This window comes from Furipterus horrens, unplaced genomic scaffold (genome assembly GCF_987537825.1).
Source record: "Furipterus horrens unplaced genomic scaffold, mFurHor1.1.pri manual_scaffold_10, whole genome shotgun sequence".
Taxonomy (NCBI): Eukaryota; Metazoa; Chordata; class Mammalia; order Chiroptera; family Furipteridae; genus Furipterus; species Furipterus horrens.
The window spans coordinates 51,026,208-51,050,466 of record NW_028327180.1 but is presented as its reverse complement, the minus strand read 5'-3'; the positions used below and the strand labels follow the sequence as shown (position 1 = coordinate 51,050,466).

At 37.8% G+C, this 24,259-nt stretch overlaps 1 protein-coding gene across 1 annotated transcript in view; it reads right to left on the bottom strand.

Moving 5' to 3' along the window:
- The window catches only part of PIWIL2 (piwi like RNA-mediated gene silencing 2), a 60,012-nt gene that overhangs the window by 25,381 nt on the left and 10,372 nt on the right, over positions 1-24,259 (bottom strand). The window contains exons 10-18 of the mRNA XM_090288961.1: positions 11,373-11,561; positions 10,692-10,776; positions 9,936-10,025; positions 7,161-7,301; positions 5,776-5,889; positions 4,451-4,639; positions 2,291-2,392; positions 1,394-1,510; positions 748-836 (exon numbers count right to left, since the gene is read on the bottom strand). Of these exons, the coding sequence (XP_090145087.1) occupies positions 748-836; positions 1,394-1,510; positions 2,291-2,392; positions 4,451-4,639; positions 5,776-5,889; positions 7,161-7,301; positions 9,936-10,025; positions 10,692-10,776; positions 11,373-11,561 (1,116 nt within the window). The remainder of the gene's footprint in view (positions 1-747; positions 837-1,393; positions 1,511-2,290; positions 2,393-4,450; positions 4,640-5,775; positions 5,890-7,160; positions 7,302-9,935; positions 10,026-10,691; positions 10,777-11,372; positions 11,562-24,259) is intronic.

Here is a 24,259-nt window from a genome sequence, read left to right as displayed (position 1 = left end):
CTGGACAATGTAGATATCCACCAACAGAGGACTAATTAAATAATCAGTGTTGTGGCATACAATAAACTCCATACAAGAGTTAAAGAGAACCGGTTGTGATTTAGTTGTACTGATATGAAAAAATGTCCAAAATATATAGTTTAAGTACAAAAATCAAGCTGAGGAACAGTGTACATAATGCTATGCCATTTGTATACACATATCTACAGCACCTATGTGTTTAGTATATGCATAAGAGAATCTGAAAGTATATATACATCAAACCTTAGGTAGTGGTTAACAGAAAATGAACCATAAAAAAACTCACTTTTAACTTTTAGCAGGTATTTGCATGGGCATGCCTTAATTTCACAAACAGAACAACAACAACAAAAAAAAACCTTCATTTTGGGGAAAAAAAACACCACCGACAAGACACAGTCCCCATTCTGAAGGAAACTACACTGCAGCCAGGGAAGTTATACATGTGACAAGGCTGGTAAATAGACTGTGTAAACTAATACTGTAGGAAGACAGAGGAGGATGGAGTTGAGTATACTTATACTATACTATGAAATACTCAATTGGGGGAGGGGGGTGCTGGGCGGAGGGGAGCAAAGGGGAAAAATTGGAACTATTGTAACAATATAATCAATAAAATATACTTATAAAAAAAAAAAGAAATACTCAAAAACATTTGCTATATTTTTAAGATTAGGTAACAAGACGAGGTAACCAAACAAGAGTGGCACGACGCGGGGTGCTTACAGATTGATGCTTGCCACAAAGCCGACCACGGAGCGCATGCCCCTGCTGGGGTCATGGTAAACATCCATCCCGATCACCATTAACTGTTTCTGTGTTAGAAAATGAAAAATGAATGAAAAAAACCCCATCTTTAATTATTATCTGAACCCCAAAGCAACATGTGAAAATAATTTCTGGGAAAGGAAAAACAAGACTGGAATCAACACATCTTTAAAACACAGTACAAAATAAGAGACCTATACCAGGGATTAGCACACTTTTTCTGGAAAGGACTCCAGAGTAACTAGATGTCTTAGGCTTTCTGAGCCACGTGGTCTCCACAGGAACTGCTCAGCCTGCTATTGCAGCACAAAAGCAGCCACGATACACGTAAAGGACTACAGGATGTTCCAATAAAGCTGCATTTAAGGAGAGTGACAACTGAATTCCACCTAATTTTCATGTGTCAGAAAATATTAGCTTTATTTTTGTCTCACCATTTAAAAAAGGCAAAAACCATTCTCAGCTCTTAAGCAATACAAAAACAATCAATGAACTCATTTAGAATGCTAAGCACTGGAAGTAGGGCTGACCCTATGAGGAAAACAGGTAGGCACGATTCTCTGGAGAGTTGACTTGAATGAAGACACATCTCAGCATCACTCACCAGAGGAATATCCACTCCCCAGAGCTCACCACCCAATTTACAGTTAATCTGGAGTAAAATTTTCTGGGCCACACTCCAAAGCTTGTTGGGCTGACTAATGGTTCGGACATTGATGACCTGTAATGAAGGGACCAAAAGGTATGGGGAAAGAAGACACTGTCAACCTCTCAGACAATCTAAACAATTCAAAGTGTATACTATATTTGTTTAAGAAACTCCAGTTAGCAGTTAATACACTCTGCATTACTAGTTCTGATTCTAGGATTTCTAGGCAGGCACACATGCATACACGCACAACACAAACACAAGCCAAAATCAAAAAACAAAACCCTGGCTGGTGCAGCTCAGCAGATTAAGTGCCAGCTTGCAAGCAGAAAGGTCACTGGTTCAATTCCCTGTCAGGGCACATGCCTGGATTGTGGGCCAAGTCCCTGGTAGTGGGAGTGCAAGAGGCAACCAATCGATGTTTCTCTCCCTTTCTTTCTCTATCCTTTCCCTTCTCTCTAAAAATAAATAAATAAATAAAACCTTAAAAACAAACAAACAAAAACCTTCAAAAGATCTCATGCAGAGTAAAAACTTTTTCAATCTCCATAGGAAAATAGCTTTCTCCTCTTTGAGTGAAGCCTATAATCTCAGAACCCAGTCATGTGAAACCACTTGGGAGACCCACCCTCTGAACAAGCAAAAGTACTAATCTGGGAACATGAAGGCAGCACTTACGAACAGCAGCTGCTATTCTCCAGGTTACTTTAATAAGGGGAAGGCTTTGTAGGAGGGTGTGCATATGCTACCTTCTAACAGTTACTTCAGTATTTTTGCTCATACCTGCCCCTCTTTTCCAAGTCTCAAGGGAGGCTAGTTTCCATTTGAACCTCCTGCCCAGCTCCCACTCACCTGCGAAGGCACCGGAGCCTGCACGCAGCACAGCTTCTTAATGGCCCCGTAGAGTTCGTCACGTGTGCCCATGATGATGCACACAACCATCTGTATCTTCCCCTTGAGGAGGTAAAGTATATGTAAGTCAGGCTTGAGAACTTGGACAGGGCTCCAGTTGGAGGCAGTCTGACAGTCTGCGAAGCCAAGGCACCTTGAGGGTAGAGAGAGGACTCAAACAAAGGTGGTGGACATTCTAATACAGAAAAGGGTCCTTGAACCTGAATGTTAGGTCCAGGGCTTCTTTGCACAGATATGTAATGTTACCAAAAATGACTGAGAGCTGATTATCTCTTTTATTTATTAGGAAACTTAAGATGCCTGGAAAAGGACCAGACTTGAAAATAAGCGAGGGTTACTTATTACGTGCTTTCAATTCTTTGCCATGTTTTTACCACTCACTTTAGTAAACTAAGCACCTTATTATATTCATATTACATAACTTTGAGGACACATGGCATGCAATACCACAAGAAACAATTTGGGGCCAAATGCAGATGAAAATCAGGCTACTGCCATATCTGTAAGTAGGGCACGCTCTCTCTGGTAAGGAGAGAATGGCATTGCCAGCAGCACATCTCACATCAACACCCTCCAACCCTCACTGCTTTAGAGATCCAGTATTAAAAATAGAGAATCTTTCAAAGTCTGAATACAGTAGCACTCCAGCAAAAATAAAGTTGGCAAAAACGGCTATAAATGGTAATCAATAGTACTCTATTGGAAATCAAGATTAGTATTAGATTAAGACTTCTCAGAGGATGTTCCAGCAGTCACATCAAAGTATACTTCCAAAGTCATGTAGAAGACAGGCTAAAAATGGGGAGCCTATTATGGGCTGGGTCTAGCAAACAGATGTGGTTTTCAGTCCCTGCAATGATTTTTAAGTTTTTTTTTTTTATTATTATTAGCAAGTATTTAAACATAGGGAGGTGCACACATATGCAAATCTAGATTTTTTTGCATCTATTGAAAAAAAAAAAACAGACAAATTAAAAATCAATTTGACAAAGCTGGGCTTTTAGCTGCCGTCAGGGGGTTTACTCTTTTTAGTTCATTATAGTCCCCTCCTGGCCCACTTTACTCATCTGTGTTACTCATCTGGCTCCAGTAGACATCTGAGTTTGTGACCCCTAATGAAGAGAATAATAAAAGAGAATGCCATGAAGATTACAGAGAGACAGCAATACCAATATGAGTTAAACCTGGTAAACGTTATGAACGAAACTCATATCCATGCTGCCTGAAAACTGTTGGGAATACACTTTCAGGAAAAGAACATGAGAAGCTGTGGAATGGGTGAGTGGATGTACTGAACTGGGTTGTTCTTTTGAAAGCAAAGCAAACTTCATCAATGACCAGGCACAGGGGAGGCCACAGCAGAGTACAGTAGGCATGAGAAGACAGGAGGAAATTACAAAGAGAAAGAGAACATGAGCGTGCTGCTATAGATGGATACACCCAGAGTGGTGTATCAAACACAGAAAGCTATGATACCAAAAGAATCTAATTCTAGTACTGATTCCATAAGAACTGATTGTCAAAATTCAAGGACTAATTACTTCCAAAAACTTGCCTCTACTTTTGTTTCCTCCTTAATATTCTTCCTCTGTTTTATGTATATACAGATAAGAACTGCAGGCCTGAACTACCGAGTTGTGAGGACTATGACCTGCTCAGCTCCAGTGATCCTAATGGGCTATCAGCAATGAGCTGATGGGCCACCTGCCAAGTTCATCACTAGAGCAATTTGAATCTAGAACCAGACCAAATTGGAATAGCTCAGTACTGAATCGTGCAAGATGGCAACTGGCCCAAGAAGTTGCTTTCTGAGCACGATATGTTCTATGTAGATAACAAACTGAAGTTAAGTCAGCTATTCCCTGAGCCAGTTACGTGACGAACAGAATGCTAGCAGGAGAGTGCCAACCTAGAATGAGAGAAGCAAAATTAACCGAAGGGTGTAAAGGCTATTTTTGTCAGTATTTCATGTGCATATGAGTAAGACACAGGTTTCTGAACAGCATCACAGCAGACTGATAACCCAGGTTTATTTAAAATTAAATGTTCAAAGTATTTTAGAACAGACATCCTATAAATCTACTCAATTTAAATTATTACCTCTGCTCTCAGCATGGATTGAATGGTTCTGACATAGGTCTCTGTTCGATCATCTTTTAGTTCAACCCAGGCTGGTGGGCTTATGCGCATGCCAATGGGGCCAGCTATCTTCTCTAACATGTTAACCAGTTCTCGAGCCTGGTCCATTGCTCTCTTTGGGTAAAAGAGTGCCCAGAAATGCATGGGGACCTAGGAACAACAAGCTATTTTTAGTACTCTTCATAACTTGAACACTCCAAACTCACATCCCAGAGATGTTATTAGAAAATAAATTGCTTTTCACTCTCTTGGCTTGAGCCCTGCCTTATCTACTTCCTATTACTAACACAGATGTGTGCAGTAAGTAAATCAGGGCATGGAATACTATACAGCAATGAGAACTGAAGCTCTACAACCACACCTAAGAATATGAGTGAAACTCACTAATATAAGGTTGAAGAAATAAATCTGGACTATGGTTTTCTGTACAGAAACAGGTGAAAACAACACACACCCTCCCTCTCAGGAGCAGGCTGAGCCTTTCCCCTCCCCCTCTGCTTTCCCCAGGCACATTACCTTTGCCTTCTCCTAAGCTCCAAGGGCCCTTCTTTTGCTTCTGTAACTTGTTTCCTGAGCCTACACAGCCCAGCTGGCTCACTTCTCCTACCTCTGTAACTTCCTAAATAAACTCTCTCTTATAATTTGAAAAAAGAAAAACACATTTGAAACAAATCTACACTGTCAGAAGTCAGGGTCGTGGCTATTCTGGGGTAAGGAGAGAGGTAGGTAGTAACTAGGAGCATGGACAGGTACTTCTGGGGCTCTGGTAAAGTTGTTTCTCAATCCTTTGTGTAATCACACAGATCTAACTTGTGAAAATTCATCCAGCTATACACTTAAAAGTGTATTTTTTTCTCTGAATATACTATATTTCAATAAAAAGTTTAGAAAAAGATGTGTGTACTTTATGTGTGGCCATAAAGGTTAGCCAAAAACATTTTTTTTCTTTGGTTCTCTTGATAGGGAACTGTTTTAATTTCACATCTTCCAGGAACCCCCAGGAAAAAAGAGGAGGAAGAGAAAGCAAGAGTGAGTGGTAGGTTGGTACTACATGAATTATCAAAGCAAGTTATTTTCTTTTCCTAAGTCCATGGTCAAGCAAAGGGCTTGCCTCTAACAACTCATCACCTTGCTCTCTTTGAAGGACCTGGTTTAGTAGATAAAATTAAGAATAGAATTCAGTTGGAACGTTCTCCCAAAAAGAAGGCACTAAATCATTCCTCCTTCCTGATTTCCACTATGTCAGGAATACTGGTCCTCCTTTCACTACCCTGAAAACCACTCACAGTCAAGATGGACAGGTCTCTGGTTACTTCCTTAACCCAGTTTACTTCCTGAGATGAAATAAACGAAGTGTTCCGTAAGTTAATTCTTTCCATTGGCAGAATACGTCCTTCAATCTAAACAGAAAAGAAAGTACCTATGACATGAACCATCTGCAAACACTATTTAGAAAAACACAGGTACTGTTCTCTCTGGGGACTGCTCAGCTCCACAACATGGACTTGTCCCTGTTACTTCTAATATGGTCTCCCAAGAAAGAGATTAGAAAACGTTGTCTTTTTAGAAGCAGAAAATGCCTATAAAACAACTATAATTTCAAGGAAAGCAGGAACATAATCTTTAAATATACTTTAAGGGAGCCCTGGCTGGTGTGTTTCAGTGGATTGAGCGCCAGCCTGCGAATCAAAGGGTCACCAGTTCGATTCCCAGTCAGGGCACATGCCTGGGTTGCAGGCCAGGTCCCCAGTAGGGGGTGCACAAAAAGCAACCTAATATTAATATCGCTCTCCCTCTTTCTCCCTTCCCCTCTAAAAATGAGTTAAATCTTTGAATACATAAATAAATTTACTTTAAGGGAAAAACTGAAGATAAAATTTCTTAATATGCTGAACATAAACTACTATTCTACTTTATACACAGGAAAAGCTGGAAGCAAGAGGCATAAACATAATGAAAGAACAAATTAAGTTAAGAATAACAAATCAGTTAGACCTAAGTATACCAAAATAGGAAGATAGCTAGGTTGATGATATAGCAATATCATGGACTATTTTGTAATCTTTAAAATCATTTCTAACTACAAACCTGTTTTTGCAAAAAAGAAAAAAAAAGAATGCTAAGGTATGTACCACAGAAAACTGAGTAAGTCCATACTCAGTAGTGATTATCTGTGAGAAAGTGTAATTATGGAGGACTTTTACTTCCTATGACTTCTACTGTTTGGTTTCTTAAAAAAACAAAAAACAACAACAATATACTTCATAATAAAAAAGTTAATGGTTTTCTTAACATTAGAAAAGTCTAACACAATGAACGATACTCATATTGGCAAAAGTGTGTAAAGCATCAGACTCATCTTATGCTTATAAAAGTAATTTGGGCTGGAAAACTGAAAATGCAGTAAAATTTAAGTTAATATTCTTTTTGCTATCTAATTAACTGGAAATTAACAGCTCAGATCCCTGGGAAATACAAAAGAAGAATCTGTAAGAGATACTAGACAAATTAAGTCTAGGAAATTCAAGTATTATGAGAAGGACCAAAAAAAAAAAAAACAGTAAAATAATAAAGCAAGAACTCCAAAATAAAGATAAGATAGGAAGTTACCACTGAGTCTCACAAAGCTCTGAAATCACTGGTTCCTACCACATCACGTTTTCTGGGTTACCTTATGCACATCCTTTTGCAGACAGAGTCCCCAGTGTGTTAGTTCATTGTTGGCTGTTTCATTCTTTGAAATTCTCTGTATCAAGCATTCCAAAGCACTATGGTGCTGTTTGGGGCTCAAGTTAATGTGCTGGGTCAAATCCTAAGTACAATTAAAATGAAGATAATTAGTTATAAGCATTACTTCTTTCAGTATGAGGTTAAATAAACCTCAATGAGTGTTAAATATTTTCTTAAGTATAGTCTGTTGGTTATGCTATTACAGTTGTCTCAATTTACCCCCCCTTTACCCCCCTCTTCCCCATACCTCCATTCCCTCCAGCAACTCCCCCTTTAGTTCATGTCCATGGGTCCTGCATCTAAGTTCTTTGGCTACTCCATTTCCTAAACTCTTCTTAACATCCCTCAATTTTGGACCTACCAATGTGTACTTCTTAATCCCTGCACCTTTTTCCCCATTCTCCCCCTTCCCCATCCCAGCTGATAACTCTCCAAACTATCCCCATACTTATGATTCTGTTCATGTTCTGGTTGTTTGCTTAGTTTTAGATTCAGTTGTTGATAGTTGTAAATTTATTGCCATTTTATTATTCATAGTTTTGATCATTTTCTTATACAATTCCCTTTAACATTTCATGTAATAATTGCTTGGTGATGATGAACTCATTTAGTTTTAGCTTGTCTGGGAAGCACTGTATCTGCCCTTCCATTCTAAATGATAGCTTTGCTGGACAGAGTAATCTAGGTCCTTGCTTTTCATCACTTTGAATACTTCTTGCCAGTCCCTTCTTGCCTGCAGAGTTTGAGAAATCAGCTGATAGTCTTAACGGGAACTCCTTTGTAGATAATGCTCTGCTTTTCTCTTGCTGCTTTACCATGGCTCTGTGTGTGAGAGGGCACAGAGAGGGCAGTGCTGCTGCGTGGTCTCTGGAGTTTTGCCTGGGAGGAAGCTGTTATGCTACCAGTGCCCTTCCAGCTGTTGCCCTGTTACTGAATCCCAGAGGGGGTGGGTCTGCATAAGTCCTAAGACCGTTGTGGGCCCTTTAAGAGGAGTCTCCTGGGAATCCTGCCGTTTTTTCCACTGCCCCAAGCCTCACTGGTTTTTATAGCCAGAAGTTATGGGGACTTATCTTCCTGGTGCTGGAACCCTGGGCTGGCTGGTCAGGGTTAGGATCCCTTGCTCCCTAGGTATACTTTCTGATCCACCACACTTGAATGTGGGATCACCTGTTCCATACCTCTATGCCTCTCCGTGCCACTCCGCATCTCTATACCCCTCCATGCATCTCTCCGTCTCAATCCCTCCTACCTGTCTGAATAGATGACGCTTCTTTAAATCCTTGGTTGTTGGACTTCTATACAGCTTGATTTTCTGATATATCTGAGCAATATTTTTTTTGTTGTCTAGTTGTAATTTTGGCTGTAGTTGTGCAAGGAGGCAAAGCATGTTTACCTACACCTCTATCTTGACTGGAAGCTTAATTTTTTCATAAGAAATCTTCATACTGAAATCTGTAAAAATTTTCAAGTGTCTCCAAGGACTTTAATAAATATCTCTCAGGAATGTTAATAAGGTATAAGATTAAAATTTTAATCATGAAAGAATTTTAAATGTTATTATTTCTTTCTCTCTCATGATACCTAAGTCTTATCTCTTTTTCAATGCTATGTTCTGAATTTAAATTTCCTAAAAGATTCTACGAAACAAGAGCAAAGGGAACTTTATTTTACCCATTTAATATTTGGGAAATATAACTGAATGGAAAACCACATCCAGTCTTATATTTTATGTCATACTGAACCAACCATTTAACATCAGTTTTTTCGTCCAGAGGTTAGCCAATGACAGTTGCTTTCTAAATATTTATTGCTAAATGAATATCTAACAAGTGTACAGCAAGTGTGGGTGAAGATTCTGAATCAAATTGAGTTCTTTATTTATTCTTTTGGGACTAATCAATTATACAGCTGTTATTCCCTGAGAGGCAGTCAGGGTTAGTAAGAGGAGTCTGTGGTGATAAAGTCATTAGGCAACTGGGAGTTGTAAGAAAGGAGCCCTACCCACAGATTAAAGGCAGAAATATCAGAGGGTACACATGAAAGAAACCTCTTACAGGAACTGTAAGCGTCATGTCAGGTTTTTTATGATGTTACTGACAGTCCAGTGTGGCATCTGAGACCAGCATGGTCCAAGGATTAGACAGACATGGGCTAGAGGGGTGAGGCAGCAGAAGGTCTCGAGCATGGACGGCCCAGCAGTCCCTGAAAGTGTGTAGGTGAAGCACCCAGGGACTGGATTCATCTGCACCTCAGGCTATTTCCTACTGAAACTGAGGTTGAAACTTCCAGGACTCCCCAGGCCCTGCAAGATGAACTTCTGTCCTTCTACCTCATCCTCTGACTTATTGACTTTCTCCTACACTCTCTCTTCCATCCCTTTATATAAATTGAAGTCTTATAGAAATGTTCAAAAAAATTAAGTGCTCTCATAGAATCTCATTTATGATCAAATGATCAGTTTACAAGTCATCCACTGGACTGGTAAGGGAGAACTGCTTCCTTTTACCTTATAATCTGGTCACTCTACTGTTCTAACAACCTTCAAAAGGAGACTTGGATTGGCTTTTATAGTCTGTGGGAAGGGGCATGGATCATGTTTTACAAAGTGGAAAACTGGAGTTTTGGAGAATGGACCTGCCCACGTAAAGATGCCAGTCTGGCACAGTTCTAGCTCAATCTGCTGTTGGAAAGGTCTGCTCAAGCAGGCATTTCTTACCTTCATGGCCCTGTAGTCCTTCTTCATCTTCTCAGGGATCCCAGTCATGAAGGAAAGCTCTGGCAGCAGCAGGATTTCACCTTTTAGCAGCTTTGAAGAGAGATTAGAGGGGAAAATGTAGAAGAGGACCCTGTCCCCTGCTCTGCACAGGACATGCCATGCCCAGCGCTGGCCCTGCAGAGCTGTCACTGGCAAGCTAAGAAGCATAAAACCCCGGAAGGCAGTGAATCACTACAGGTATTTTACCCTTTTCCCCTCCAACACAACACTTACAGCTGTTACATTAAGTAAAGGGAAAAATATTGAAACTGTCAAAAGGAGAGAAAGAACTAGGAAAAAATTCTGTCCCTCTTGACTTGCAGACAAGCTAAGACAATACATACATCCTATCAGGCTGGTGCCTCCACCTTATCTTAGCCTGTCAATCTACAACCTCCACACTTAAGATAGAAGAGTCAGGTGTCAAGGCACTTTCCCCCAGCCCAGCCTTCTTAAAATGTCTAAAACTTCCCTAATGAATCCAGCCTTTTTTTCTTTATTCTCAAGTTCTCTTGATTCCTTAATCTACCTCGCACATATGACTATTTAGCTCCTCACTATGGAGATCTCAAAAGCAAAGACTACAGAGGTGGCATCTCTGGCTAGAAGACACAGACAAAACTGCAACAGCCTTCTCCAGCCACAATGTAATTACTGCTCCTTGGCTCCCAAAGCCGTGAAGAAGGCCAAGAGCGGCTGATGGACAGCCTTACTCACCATCCCTTGGTTATTCTGTCTCTCACTGGGTCTGTGGATCAGCAATGGCTGGTCCTCTTCCTTAACTGTGATCCCATAGTTTTTGCTACAGTAGGACAGAGGAGGAAAAAATTTCAGAATCAGCATCACTATCACTACCCTTACAGCGACATAGTCTTGAGTGTTTTAACCAGGTCTGAGGTGCTAATTTGCAAAATACCCTTGTCAAGGGTCCATCAGAAACTCATCACAGCATATTTGTAACTGGAAAAGGTAGACCCAAATTACTGCTGCAATTAAATAGAGGAACAGGTTAACAGTCAAGGAAAGTATTTGTTTAAAACTGCATCAGGTTAAAGGGCTTAGGCAACTAGAAAGACAAAATGATAGTTGAATGATTAATGACTTGCATTTAAGCTCTCCAACCAGACTTCTAACCAAACCAGCAAAGGAAATGCAATTCAAAGCCCTGAGATTAATTTACGAATTAACTTCCAAAAGTATTAAAAGTAATGAAACTGTAAGGGCGGCATATTCAGGTCCAATCCCACAAAGGAGTTCATTCATTCTTAGGCATATTACCAATTCGATTATTTTAAGTGTCCCATTGTACACCACTATGAAACTCAGTATTATGCTACAGAATGGTAGACTATGCCTCCCACCAGTGACCCACCACCAAGTCCAGTTTCTTCTCTCTACCTGTAGTATTCCAAGAATGTGATCTCCTTCCCATCAGATAAGGTGAAGCTATCTTTTGGAGTCTTATTCCAATCCACATCATCAATACGATAGGTACGATTGTTGTATCGGGTTATGACAATATTGCCAACCAGAAGCTTAGTGCACTCATCCTGGAAGTTTTCTTTGTTCTGTTGATACATGGCATGCCTTTGAGAGGAGACAAAAAACTTGTGGATGACATTTATCTATAGAGCAATATAAAAGAGATTGAGCATGCAAATAAGTACTTTAGGGGTACACTCAGAGCTATAAGCACCAAAAGGCTCCACCTTTTCCATTCCTTTTCAACATTACCAGAAAACTCAAAAAATACTGAAAGGATTAAAAATCAAATTAAAAACAGCAACTACAAATTAATAAAAATCAAGATATTCCTTAAAATAAGGTACTTCAGTCATCAAAATAACCATGATTTGTATCATCATTATTAGGGTGTAGTCTACAGAGGAACAATAAAACATTCTTTAAACTACTAGCTGAAGGAAGAAGCTATGGTACCTATCAGAAGGCAGCACTGGTGAAGATGCTAAAGATGCAGAGATGAAAAGGCTCACTGTAGACAGAAGTACCCTTGTGGTAACCTAACAGTGCCATAAACAAAGCAACATAGGAAACTTGCAGAAAGCCTGCCTGAATATACCCAAAGTTTACAGAGGCAGCTGATACCTGAAGGCACAATGTGCCAGGCAGAGACACTGGGGCAGAGGAATGAGTGACATCCCAGGCAGAGGCAGTGGTATTCAGGGGATAATTAGGGACCTGGGACTGGGTAGGGCGAGTAGGTAAAAGAGGAACAGAAGATGCTAAGTGTAGGTTACAGACATGCAGGGTCCAGATGTGAATTGCCTTGTAAGTCAAGGAACAGAGCTTGGACATTTTTCTGTGGGCCAGTGTCACCAGGGAATGTATATTCCTCAGGAACACTAGTCCCTTGAGAGATCATGAGGGGGTGAAGAAGGTTCCACAATCAAAAACACTGTATCCATTCTGCATCTTTTATTTTTTAAGATTCACAACATATATTACCAGATCAGGCTGTTAAACGAGAGAAACTTATTGAATTTCACTTATCTCCAATGAAAAACCTTTTATTTTCTATTTCTTATTTTGAAATAATTATAAAATCAAAGGAAGGTGCAAAATTTGTACATGGGTCTCACTATGGAACTGACACTGATATAATATTGTTAACTAAACTGACAGACCTTATTTAGTTTAGTTTTTTTAAAGATTTCACTTACTTATTTTTAAGATTTCATTTACTTTTAGAGAGAGGGGAAGGGAGGGAAAAAGAGAGGGAGAGAAACATCAATGTGTGGTTGCCTCTTGTGCACCCCAAATGGGGACCAGGCCCACAACTCAGACATGTGCCCTGACTGGGAATCAAATCCATGACCTCTCAGTTTGAAGGATGACGCCCAGCCCACTGATCCACACCAGTCAGGGCCCTTCTTCAGTTTCTACTGTTTTGTTTCGCATACACTGATTTGCGTGTGTGTAGTCCTATGCAATTTTACCTCATTTATAAGTTTGTGTGGCTACTACCACCGTCACAGAACTGTTCCATATCACCACAAAGCAACTATTTCATGTTATCCATTAGTTATACTCCTTCCCCTTCCCTAATCTGGGTTATATCTCTATAGTTTTGTCATTCTGAGAATGCTATATAAATGGAATATTATCACCCAACCTTTGAGATCAACATTGTTCACTAAGCATAATGGCCACAAGACCCATCCAGGGTGTCTTGTGTATCTATAGCTTATTTGTTTCTGTTGCTGAGCAGTACAGTATCCCATTGTATGGAGGGACCAGAGTTTGTTTAACCATTCACCTGCTGAACGACATTTTGGTTGTTTCCATTTTTTGCTATTACCAATAAAGCTGCTATGAACATTTGTGTACCAGTTTTTGTGTGAATCTAAATGTTCATTTTTCTGGGAAAAGTGCAGAGAGTGTGACTGCAGGGCTCCTGATTAAGTGCGTGCTTCATTTTATAAGAAGCTGCCAAAAACATTCTCTGGATTGGCAGAACAATTTTACATTCCCACTCACAACATACGTGGGACAGTTTCCCTACAGCCTTACCAGCATTTGGTACAATATTTTCACTATATCTTATTTTACTTACTCTAATAGGTGTGCACTGATATCTCATTGTAGTTATAACTTGCATTTCCCTAATGGCTAACTATAATGAACATCTCTTCATGTACTTATTTACCTTCTAAACCATTCTTTGGTAAAATAACTATTGCCCATTTTCTCACTGGATTGTTATTTTCTTTTATCTTTACCATGGTTTTGCTTAAAAAGTGTTACATGTTCATTGCAAAATAAAAATAAAAACACCACTATAAAACAAAAATTAAACACGGTTTACAATCCATTTTTCATAGAGACCTACTTTCCTTCCCTCAGCTTTCTTCAAATTTGTTAATACTAGTAATTTCCAAAAAGAAGTGTGTAATCAATCATATACTATCATTCAGATAGTCTTTCATGTTAATACAAATACTAAGTTTCTTAGAACAAACAACTATTTTCAAACAAGTCATTTTTGATTCCAAAGAACTAGAATTTGCCAGTGTTGGTTTTAATTTATGAAGACAATCTGGTGTAGGAAGAACCTATGAATGTGCCACTGTAATTTCATAAAAAATTTAAAATGTAGGTGCAATAATGATATTACAATTCTGTTTTTAAATGGAAGTCAATTTAACAGGTGTATACTGAAATATTTGTGAAAGAAATAAGATATCTAGGATTCGCTTCAAAGTAATTGTTTTGTGGAAGAAAATGGTAGGAGACTTAAGGAAACAAGATTGTTCATTAATTGATCATTGCTGAATCTATAAAATGGGAATGACAGAGTTTATTATACTTATTTGCTCTACCATTGTAAATGTTTTAAAATTTTCACAACTCAACACTTTTAAAAGTCGAAAAATATATAATAATTAAAATATAAATACTAGAATTCTGGCAAGGAAGGGAAAAATAAAAAACTAGCCTAATTCTAAAAAAGAAAAAAGTTGGGATATATAAAATAGGAAATATTGTAACTTATTCTTATTTTCAATGATATTCAAAAGATTACTGAGTCTATGAAAAGATCATTTGAGAGTAACAGTGATTGCTTTAAGGAAAAAGAAAGCATGACTGCTAACTTTTAGAAATCTTAGCAAAGATAATGGAGGCAGAAAATCTGTCTGGAAATCAAATTTATAAATTAAAAATACACAGGTTTAAGAAATGTTTTAGTATTTTGAAAATATAACAAAGAGATGAGTGTGATAAAATAAAGGATACCCACATGTAGAACTCCAAGAGAGAAAAGATACGTATAAAATAATTTACAGAAGAGAAATAATCAAAGAAATAAAAAGCAACTAAACTGAAGAGTTGGAATGAACTGAAAGAGCTCAAGAAACAGTTGGCAAATCAATGAAAAATGACCTATATCTAAAAAGTTTTGAAAAAATATGCATTTCAAATATGAAAAGGGATGATAAGTAACGAGTTTCTTTTGGGGGTGATGAAAATGTTCTGGAATTAGATAGTGGCCTTATTCAGCTTTCACTACTTTTTACATAAAATGATTTGTGTATATACTACAAACCAGTGAATTAAGTACTTAAAAATGGTAAATTTCATGGCATGTTAATTATATCTCAAACAAGATTTACACTAAAAAACTTTTGCGGCAGTATGAAGACAGCAATTTTTCTCTATAAAAATCAAGCATAAAACTGGACAAAACTGTCAAAAACCACCATTTTAGGATACTGGAAATTGACCCAAGGTAGACAACAAATTGAGAAGCATTTACTTTTTAACAACTGCTGAAAGTCCTTGTAAGAACAGAAGGAGTGTGTGGTCTCCCTGCCTGGTAGACCCCACCTAACCCATCCCAACAGTCTAGTCACTGAGAATGGTAGCTTTACCTGCCAATGTGGGATAACACCCCCTGAGGGCAGGGGTGGGAATGCACCAAAAGCCAGGTACAAATGGCTATGGGGAACACCAAAGTTTTGCTAGTCCAATGCAGTCCATGTTGGGGCAAACAACAGACGGGCTGGAAATTTAACATAGAAGGGCTTATGATAAGCTCACCACATAGCCTAGGCTGTCTGGGAGATTTACACATATTCAGAAGAAAGTGAAGACAGACGTGAGAACTACCTGTAACTTTGAATGAGTTCTACACAGATTCATCAGCCGAGGATGGAAGCCTTATGGGCTCAACCCATAAGGTACAACCTCTACCCAAATCACTGTATGAACCAGTAAGCTATACAAAGGTGTAGCGCCAAGGAAGGGGGGCTAACTAAAAGAATAAGAACAGAACAACTGAGCAAAAACATCAGCAGTTGCACACCACAGAGTCCACAGTTTAAGTATGGAGAAATGAGAATTTTTTTAAAGTATATTTTATTGATTATGCTGGTATAGTAGTCCCAATACTTTTCCCTTTGCTCCCCTTTTCCCAGTACCCCCCTTCCCTCCAGCAATCCCACCCTCCTTAGTTCATGTCCATGGGTCGTGCATATAAGTTCTTTGGCTTCACCCTTTCCTATATTATTCTTAACATCCTCCTGTCTATTTTGTACCAACCAATTATGCTTCTTAGTCCCTGCACCATTTCCCCATTTCTCCCCCTTCCCTCTCACAGCTGATAACCCTGCAAATGATTCCCATACCTATGATTCTGTTCCTGTTCTGGTTGTTTGATTAGTTGGTTTCTGTTTTTATTTTTTAGATTCAATTGTTGGTAGTTGTGAGTTTGTTGTCATTTTAATGTTCATAGTGTTGATCTTCTTTTTCTTAAATAAGTTCCTTTAACATTTCATATAATAATGACTTAGTGATGATGAACTCCGTAGATTTACTTTGTCTGGGAAGCACTTTATCTGCCTTTCCATTCTAAATGATAGTTTTGCTGGATAGAGTAGTCTTGGTTGTAGGTCCTTGCTTTTCATCACTTTGAATACTCTTTGCCAGTCCCTTCTTGCCTGCAAAGTTTCTTTTGAGAAATCAGCTGACAGTCTTATAAGCACCCCTTTGTAGGTAACTCTCTGCTTTTCTCTTGCTACTTTAAGATGTTCTCTTTATCTTTAACCTTTAGTATTTTAATTATGATGTGTCTTGGTGTGGTCTTCTTTGGGTCTAGATTCTTTGGGACTCTCTGTGCTTCCTGGACTTGTATGTCTATTTCTTTCACCAAATTTGGGAAGTTTTCCTTCATTATTTTTTCACATAAGCTTTCAATTTCTTGCTCTTCCTCTTCTCTTTCTGGCACCCCTATGGTTAGGATGTTGGCATGTTTAAAGTTGTCTCAGAGGTTCCTAAGCCTCTCGTCCATTGTTTTCAATTCTTGTGTCCTCATTTTGCACTGGTTGACTGTTTCTTTCTTCCTTATATTCCAAATCATTAATTTGAACCCCGATTTCCTTCTTTTCACCATTGGTTTTGTGTGCAATTTCTTTCATTTCATTTAGCATAGTCTTCACTGGTTCCTGTATGTGTTTGCCATACTTAAGCATATCTGTCAAGTCTGTATCTTTATCACCAGTGTTTTGAACTCTGCATCTATTAGGTTGGCTATCTCCTCGTTTGTTACATTGGCTATCTTCTCATCGCTTAAGTTCTCCCACTGGAACCTTGATCTGTTCCCTCTTTTGGGCCATATGTACTTCTCTGTTTCCTTATCTTGACAGGTTCCTGTGTTTGTTTGCCTCTGTGTCTTAGGTAGACCTGTTGCTCCTGTTATGCTGTAAGGGGCAGAGCCTTAGGTATTCATCGGTATGGGTGACCTGCTTCACCACGTTGTGGCGCTGTGTGTGTGGGAGGGGTCTGAGAGGGAACAATGCTGCTTGCTCAGCAGTCACCCCTTTTCCAGGCACTTCTCCCACTTCCGCATGGGCCTGGAACCTCTCTAGCTGTTGCCCTGGCCACTGTTCACAGAGTGGGTGGGTCTGCAGAGGTTCTAGGACCATGGGGGCCCTTTAAACACACATTGTCTGCCTCTACCCCAACCCCTACTGGTTTGCACAGTCAGAAGCAATGGGGCTTTATTTCCCCTGGCGCTGGAATCATGACCTGTGCAGTCTGGTCTGGTGCTGGGAGTGCTCCCCAGGTGTCCCTCTTGACCTTTTTAAATGTTTGCGCTTTCTGCTGGCCTGCCATTGCTGCCACTGCTGCCATCACCACACCACATCCTCTCCAACCCGGTTCCACCCCTCTTACCTGTCTGGATATATCTTCTTTATATCTTTGTTTGTTGGACTTCCATGCAGCTCTATATTCTGGAACTTCTTGTTACCTCTAGTTTTGAGGTAGTTGTAGTCCCTCTTAGTTGTGGAGGGAGAACACAGTGTGTCTGTCTAGGCCTCCATCTTGACCGGAAGTCCATATCAGAATTTTTTAAAACTCAGAAAAAATAAAACAAAATCCAGACTTGCTACAATATATGTTTAGTTTTCCATTACAAACTATTAAATATGCAAAGAAACAGGAAAGTGTGACCAATAATCCTAAAAAATAAAGTCAAAAGAAACTCATCCTGAAGTGCTCAGATATTAGGTTTTGCACACAAAAAATTCAAAGCAGCAATTATAAGTAGGTTCAAATAACTAAAAAAAAAAAAATGTGATAAGTCAACAAATATGAAATTCAATAAATAAACTAAAAAGCAAAACAAAAATAAATTATAGGATTTGAAAGTAATCAAAATGAAAAACTGGGCAGAAGAGCTCACCAGCAGATTTAAAATAGCAAAATAAATCATCACAGATATAAGAATAAATCAACAGAGGAGATCCAATCAAAGGAGAGAAAAAGACTCAAGAGAAATGAAGTCTCACAATCCTGTGAGACAGTATGAAAAGTCTCACAAGCATGTAATAAGAGTCCCAGAAGGAGAACAGGAGAAAAAAACAAAAAGAATATTAAAAAAAACAGTGGTTTAAAACTTCCCAAATTTGATGATAAACATTAACCCACAGATCCACGAACCTCAATAAATAGCAACTTTGCTACATACAATGAGAACCACACCTGGACACATCATGGACAAACTACCAAAATCCAAAGCCAAAGAGAATATCATGACAGCAGTGAGAGAAAAATGATGCATCACACACAGGAGAGAAGCAACATGATTAACAACCTACTTCTCATCGGAAATAACTGAGGCCAGAAGGCCGTATAATGCCACGCTCAAAGTGTAGAAAAAATAATCTGTCAAGCAAAAATCCATATCTAGTGAAATTATCCTTCAAAAATGAAAATGAAGAAGCCAGTCACAAAGGACCATATACTGTATAATTTCATTTATATAAAATGTCCAGAACAGGTTACTGGAGACAGAACTTATTAGAGACAAAGTAGATTAGTGGTTCTCCAGAGCTGGGGAGGGGAGTGTGGTGGTGAGTGCGGTGGGGCTGTGGGTAATGGCTCAGGGGTATTGGGTTTTTTTTGGTGGGGGGGCAGTAATAGAAATGCTCTAAAATTGATTGTAGTGATGGGTACAAAACACTGAATATACTAAAATATACTGATTGATAAAATTTAAATGAGTGATTTGTATAGTATATGATTATACTGCAATAAAGCTGATAGAAAAATGAAGGTGACAAAGTCATTCCCAGGTAAACAAAAACTAAGATTTGTTGCTGCTCTATATATTAAAGGAAGTCCTTCAGGCTAACAGAAAAGAATTGTAAATGGCAACTTGGATCCACAGAAAGAAACAATACTGAAAATGATACACATGTGAGTAAATATAAGACTGTACATATTTTTCCTCTCTTGATTTCTTTAAAAATCCTAAGACTGTTTAAAGTAATAATTAAAACATGGAATTGTTGGGTTAATAGCATATAGGGAAAATAAATAAATATCAGCACAGAGGAGGAGAGAGCTATGGAGCAAAGTTTCTATATTTTACTGGAATTAAGTTTATATTAACCTAAAGTTGATTATGCTATTTGAAGGATGCTTACACATACAGATACACACTTAACAAAGGAATTTAAATAGTCCAATAAGAAATATTTTACACAAAAGAACGTAATAAAGAAAGAACAAAGGGGGAAAAACATGATATATAGACAACAAATAGGAAAATGGTAGACATATAGCCAACAATATCAATACTGATGCTTAATATAAATGAGTTAAACATGCCAATCAAAACGCAAAGATTTTCACGCTAGATTAAAACCCAAGATCTAGCAACATGCTGTCTAAAAGACATACATTTTATATTCAAAGACACAAATAGATTGAAAACAGAAAAATAGAAAAATATATGCCAAGCAAACAGTACCCATAAAAAAGCTACATGAATGTCAGAGAAAAGAAACTTTAAGACAAGATTATTACTAGAGGCACACTTCATAATGATAAAAGGTTACTACATCAGGAATATATAACAATTATAAATACATATAAGGTAGGGGAAAAGTAGGCAGTTGTGAATATATATTTTTTGTATTATTTATTAATTACTGTATTATTTTCCATGGAACTGTAAACCTCCTTTTGCCCCTATGTTTAGTTAACTACAAATATGGTGTGTATCTAAAGGAAAACTGACAGGATTGAAAAGAAATCAACAATTTGACAATTATAATTAGAGATGTCAATATTTCTCTCTCTGTAATTGACAGAACAAGTAGAGAATCAGGAAGGACACAGAAGATTTGAGCAACACTATTAAACCAAATGTGCCTAACTGACATACAAAAAAGTGCCCCATCCCACTGCAGCAGAATCATATCTTTTCAAATACACAGAAACTTCCTCCAGGACAGACTCTGTGCTATGCCATAAAACAAGTCTCAATGAAATTAAAATACCTCACCCTGAGTGGTGCGGCTCAGTGGGTTGGACATCATCCTGCAAACCGGAAGGTCACCGGTTGATTCCCAGTCAGGGTCTGTGCCTGGGTTGTGGGCCAGGTCCCCGGTTGGGGGTAGGCGAGAAGCAACGGATCAATTTTGCTCTCGTACATTGATATTTCTTTCCCTCTCTTTCTCCCTCCCTTCCTCTCTCTAAATAATAAAACCTTTTAAAAAAATTAAAAAACCTAAAAGAACACAAACTACATTCTCCATCCACATTAGAATAAGACTAGAAACAAGAAAAATAGGAAATCTCCAAATATTTCTAAATTAAACAGCACACTCTAAATAATCTAAGAAAGCACAAGGGAAATAAAATAACTTGAATTGAAAGGAAACAAAACTAGTATATCAAAAATTCAGGAGCTGTAACTAATGCAGTGGTCAGAGGGAAATGTATAGCTTAAAATTATATGAGGAATAAATAAATAATCCACACATTTACAACAAAAGTGTCAAGATAAATCAAGAATAGTTCTGTGATCATTGGATATTCACATACAACAAAATGAACCTAGACCATTACCTACTATCTTCCACAAAAGTTAACTCAACTGGATCACAAACCTAAATGTATGAGAAAACAATAAACCTCCTAAAATAAAACAGAAAATCTTTGTGACCTTGAGTTAAGCAATAATTTCTTAAATATGACACCAAAACATAATCCATGAAAGAACTGATAAATTAAGAGTTCAAAGTAAAAATGTTTGCTCCGTTTCATTAATAAACATGAAAAGGCAACCACAGTCCAGAAGAAAATACTTGCAAATTATGTATCTGATAAAAGATTTCTATTTCTTCCTTTTTAGTCTTCACCCAAGGGTATGTTTATTGACTTGAGTGCAGTGCTTAGTTATCTTTAATTTCATTCAAAACAATTTTGTTAGATTGTATTGTAAAAGCTGTCATATCAGCATGCATTTTAAAAAAAATCAAAATTTGCAAATTTTTGTGTAGCTATTTTAGTACTGAAGATGGAAGAAAATACACAACATTCTCAGCATACTATGCTTTATTATTTCAAGAAAGGTAAAAAGCACAAATGAAACAAAAAAAATAGAAGATTTGTGCACTGCATGGAGAAGATGCTGTGACTGACTGAATGTGTCAAAAGTGGTTTGCGAAGTTGTGTGCTGGAAATTTCTCGCTAAACGATGCTTCACGGTCAGGTAGACCAGTTGAAGTTGATAGTGATCAAATCAAGACACTGAGAACAATCAACGCTATACCACACGGGAGATAGCTGACACACTCAAAATATCCAAATTAATAGTTATTGGTGAAAATGAAAAATGTGTCTTTTATTTTATGGAAAAAACCATACGGACTTTTTGGTCAACCCAATAATTTTAAATAAACAAAAACTGAGATAATATGTCACCAGCAGATTCCACACTAAAGGAAATACTACAGGGGTTTCTTCAGGCAAAGGAAAAATAATCAAGATTCCTAAGTGATGTGAAAGAAATGAAGAATATATAAAATTTCAGAAGACCAAAGTAAAGCAAAGCTCTCAAAGCTTCCAAGACGATGTGGCGGTGGGAACCTACGAAGATTCTGGAATCAGAAATCAGAACAGCTTTAGATTTTTTTCAGCAGCAAATCAGAAAGCCAAACGACAGTGGAGCAAAATTGCAATGGCGTTTTTGGGAAACTCAGAAAAAAAACCTCTAAAATTATCTTGGAAAATAAATGTGAAAATAGTTACAGAAAAGATAAAGGAAGCTAAAAATATGTTACCAATATTAAAATATATTGCTAAAATATAATATAAATTTTTTAAAATGTAATACCTATACAGTATTGAACAGATAAAGTTAGGAAAAAATATGGGGGAAAAAAGGGATGAGCAATGTCAAAATTAAGTTTGGGCTTGCCCAAAAGGCATAAATAAGGTAAAAAAGAATAATGGTGTAGGAAATGGTTGTTTACTCACCTACAGGATGAAGAAGAGGAAAAATCCAGAAATAAGGTGTTTTCGATAGATCATTACTATGAGAACACCCAAAGAGTTCAATTTAAATAAGGAAAGAGTCTCACTACGAAAGAATATGTAAATGTAAATAAAGATTATTTTTTAAAAGGGGCACTGGAGAAATGTTTTAAAAATTCTGAGGAAAAATTATCTCCAACTTAGAATTCTACGCCCAAATTAAGGTAAAATAAAGACATTTCAAACATGTAAGATCTCAAAAACATTTCCTGCAATGTAGCCTTCCCCCAAACAAGAGAATAAACCAAGAAGCAGCAGTCATGGATCCCAACTCAGACTTGCTGCAGGAGGGCAAGGGAGTCCTCGCTGCAGTGTAGAGCGACCCCAGGACCACAGCCGTCCAGCCAGCCTTGGGAGCAAACCAGACCACACTGAAACCAATCAGGTTTTCACAGAGATTCAGAGATTTTTAAGACAATATTGACTTCTGTGGCGATGGGTCACTAAAGGCATTACTGAGAACTTAATAGCAACTTAACCTTATTTGGCAAACCTTAGTTGACTCGCTGTCCTTTGAGAAATATGTGAACCATTCCTGCACCATTTCTGATACGGACAAAAACTGCTGCATGTCTGAGGACAGAACATTTCTGACCTCCAGGAAAATAATTGCTCTTCTGTGGTTTCCAGTGGTTTGTAAGAACATAAAGGGCACAGGGGAAGAGAGGTGCAGAACCCCAAGCATGTAACAGTGGCACGGGTACCCAGGAGGACTAAGATGTGAGAACCCCACACCAACAGCATGGTCACACTCTCTGTGCCCAGTGCTTGGACGCTGCAGCTGGACTAAGGACAGGATCACAAACACCCCAGCATTCGTGTGTGTGACGTAACAGGGCAATGCCTGACATAGGACTTCCAACTATCTTGGAGAACAGGTGCTCAAAGCTGAAGGTAATTTTATTTAGATAATCTAAGAAATACACAATTTGGGGGAGGAGAGGATGAAACTGACAAAATAACTAGCATTGGAATGTAGAGTGAGGAGAATCTGAAGTTAAATTAGTGGCCAGTATATATACAATTATGTACTTAGTAAATGAAAAATAATTAAAAAAAAATAATTTATTCATTTATTTGTTTATTTTTTTATAATATTTTATTTTATTTTATTTTATTTTATTAGAGAGAGGAAAGGAGAAAGAGAGGAAGAGAAACATCAATGTGTGGTTGCCTTTCACTTGCACCCCGAACTGGGGACCTGATGAAAAATAATTTTATATGCAAGATAAATAATTGTGCAGAAAACAGAAATAATCACAGTATATACTACATAGTTCACTTATATATAGCTTTTGCATAGTCACAATAAAATATGACTAAAAGTTCTACAAAAGTAAAACTTCGATAAAAAATAAAACACATTTCAATAAATGGAAAGACATGCCATATCTGTGAATAGAAAGACTCACTAAACATTCTCCCCAATCAATTCCAATCAAAATGTCAATGACTGTTTTCTTATTTTCACTAAATTACTTAATGGATTACACAAAAGAGTATGTGAATGGCATTCACTATGTCTGAACATGAAATTCCTTGACAAATATTAGAACCTAATAAAATGATAACAATTAAAACAGCATCACATTGGTTTTAACCAGTGAATCAAATGAAGTATTCAGAAGTAACTCCGAGTATTTTAGAATATGATAAAAGCAGTGATTTAAATCTAAAGAAAAATATTTTTCAATAAATCATCTAAGAGCACCAAGACAATCATAATAACCTCACCTCACTGCAAGAGGTTAACACTGGAAAACGTAAAACATAAAATAAGCAGACCTTTCTAGACAGAAAAGTGAAGGCAGAAAACAAAGAAAGAAACAGTAATTTTAAAGACATCTATTTTTATTCAGTATTCTTGAACACTTACTACATGCTAAGACTAAACTAGAACTGGGTATACCATGTGAAAGAGACACAGTCCCCATGAT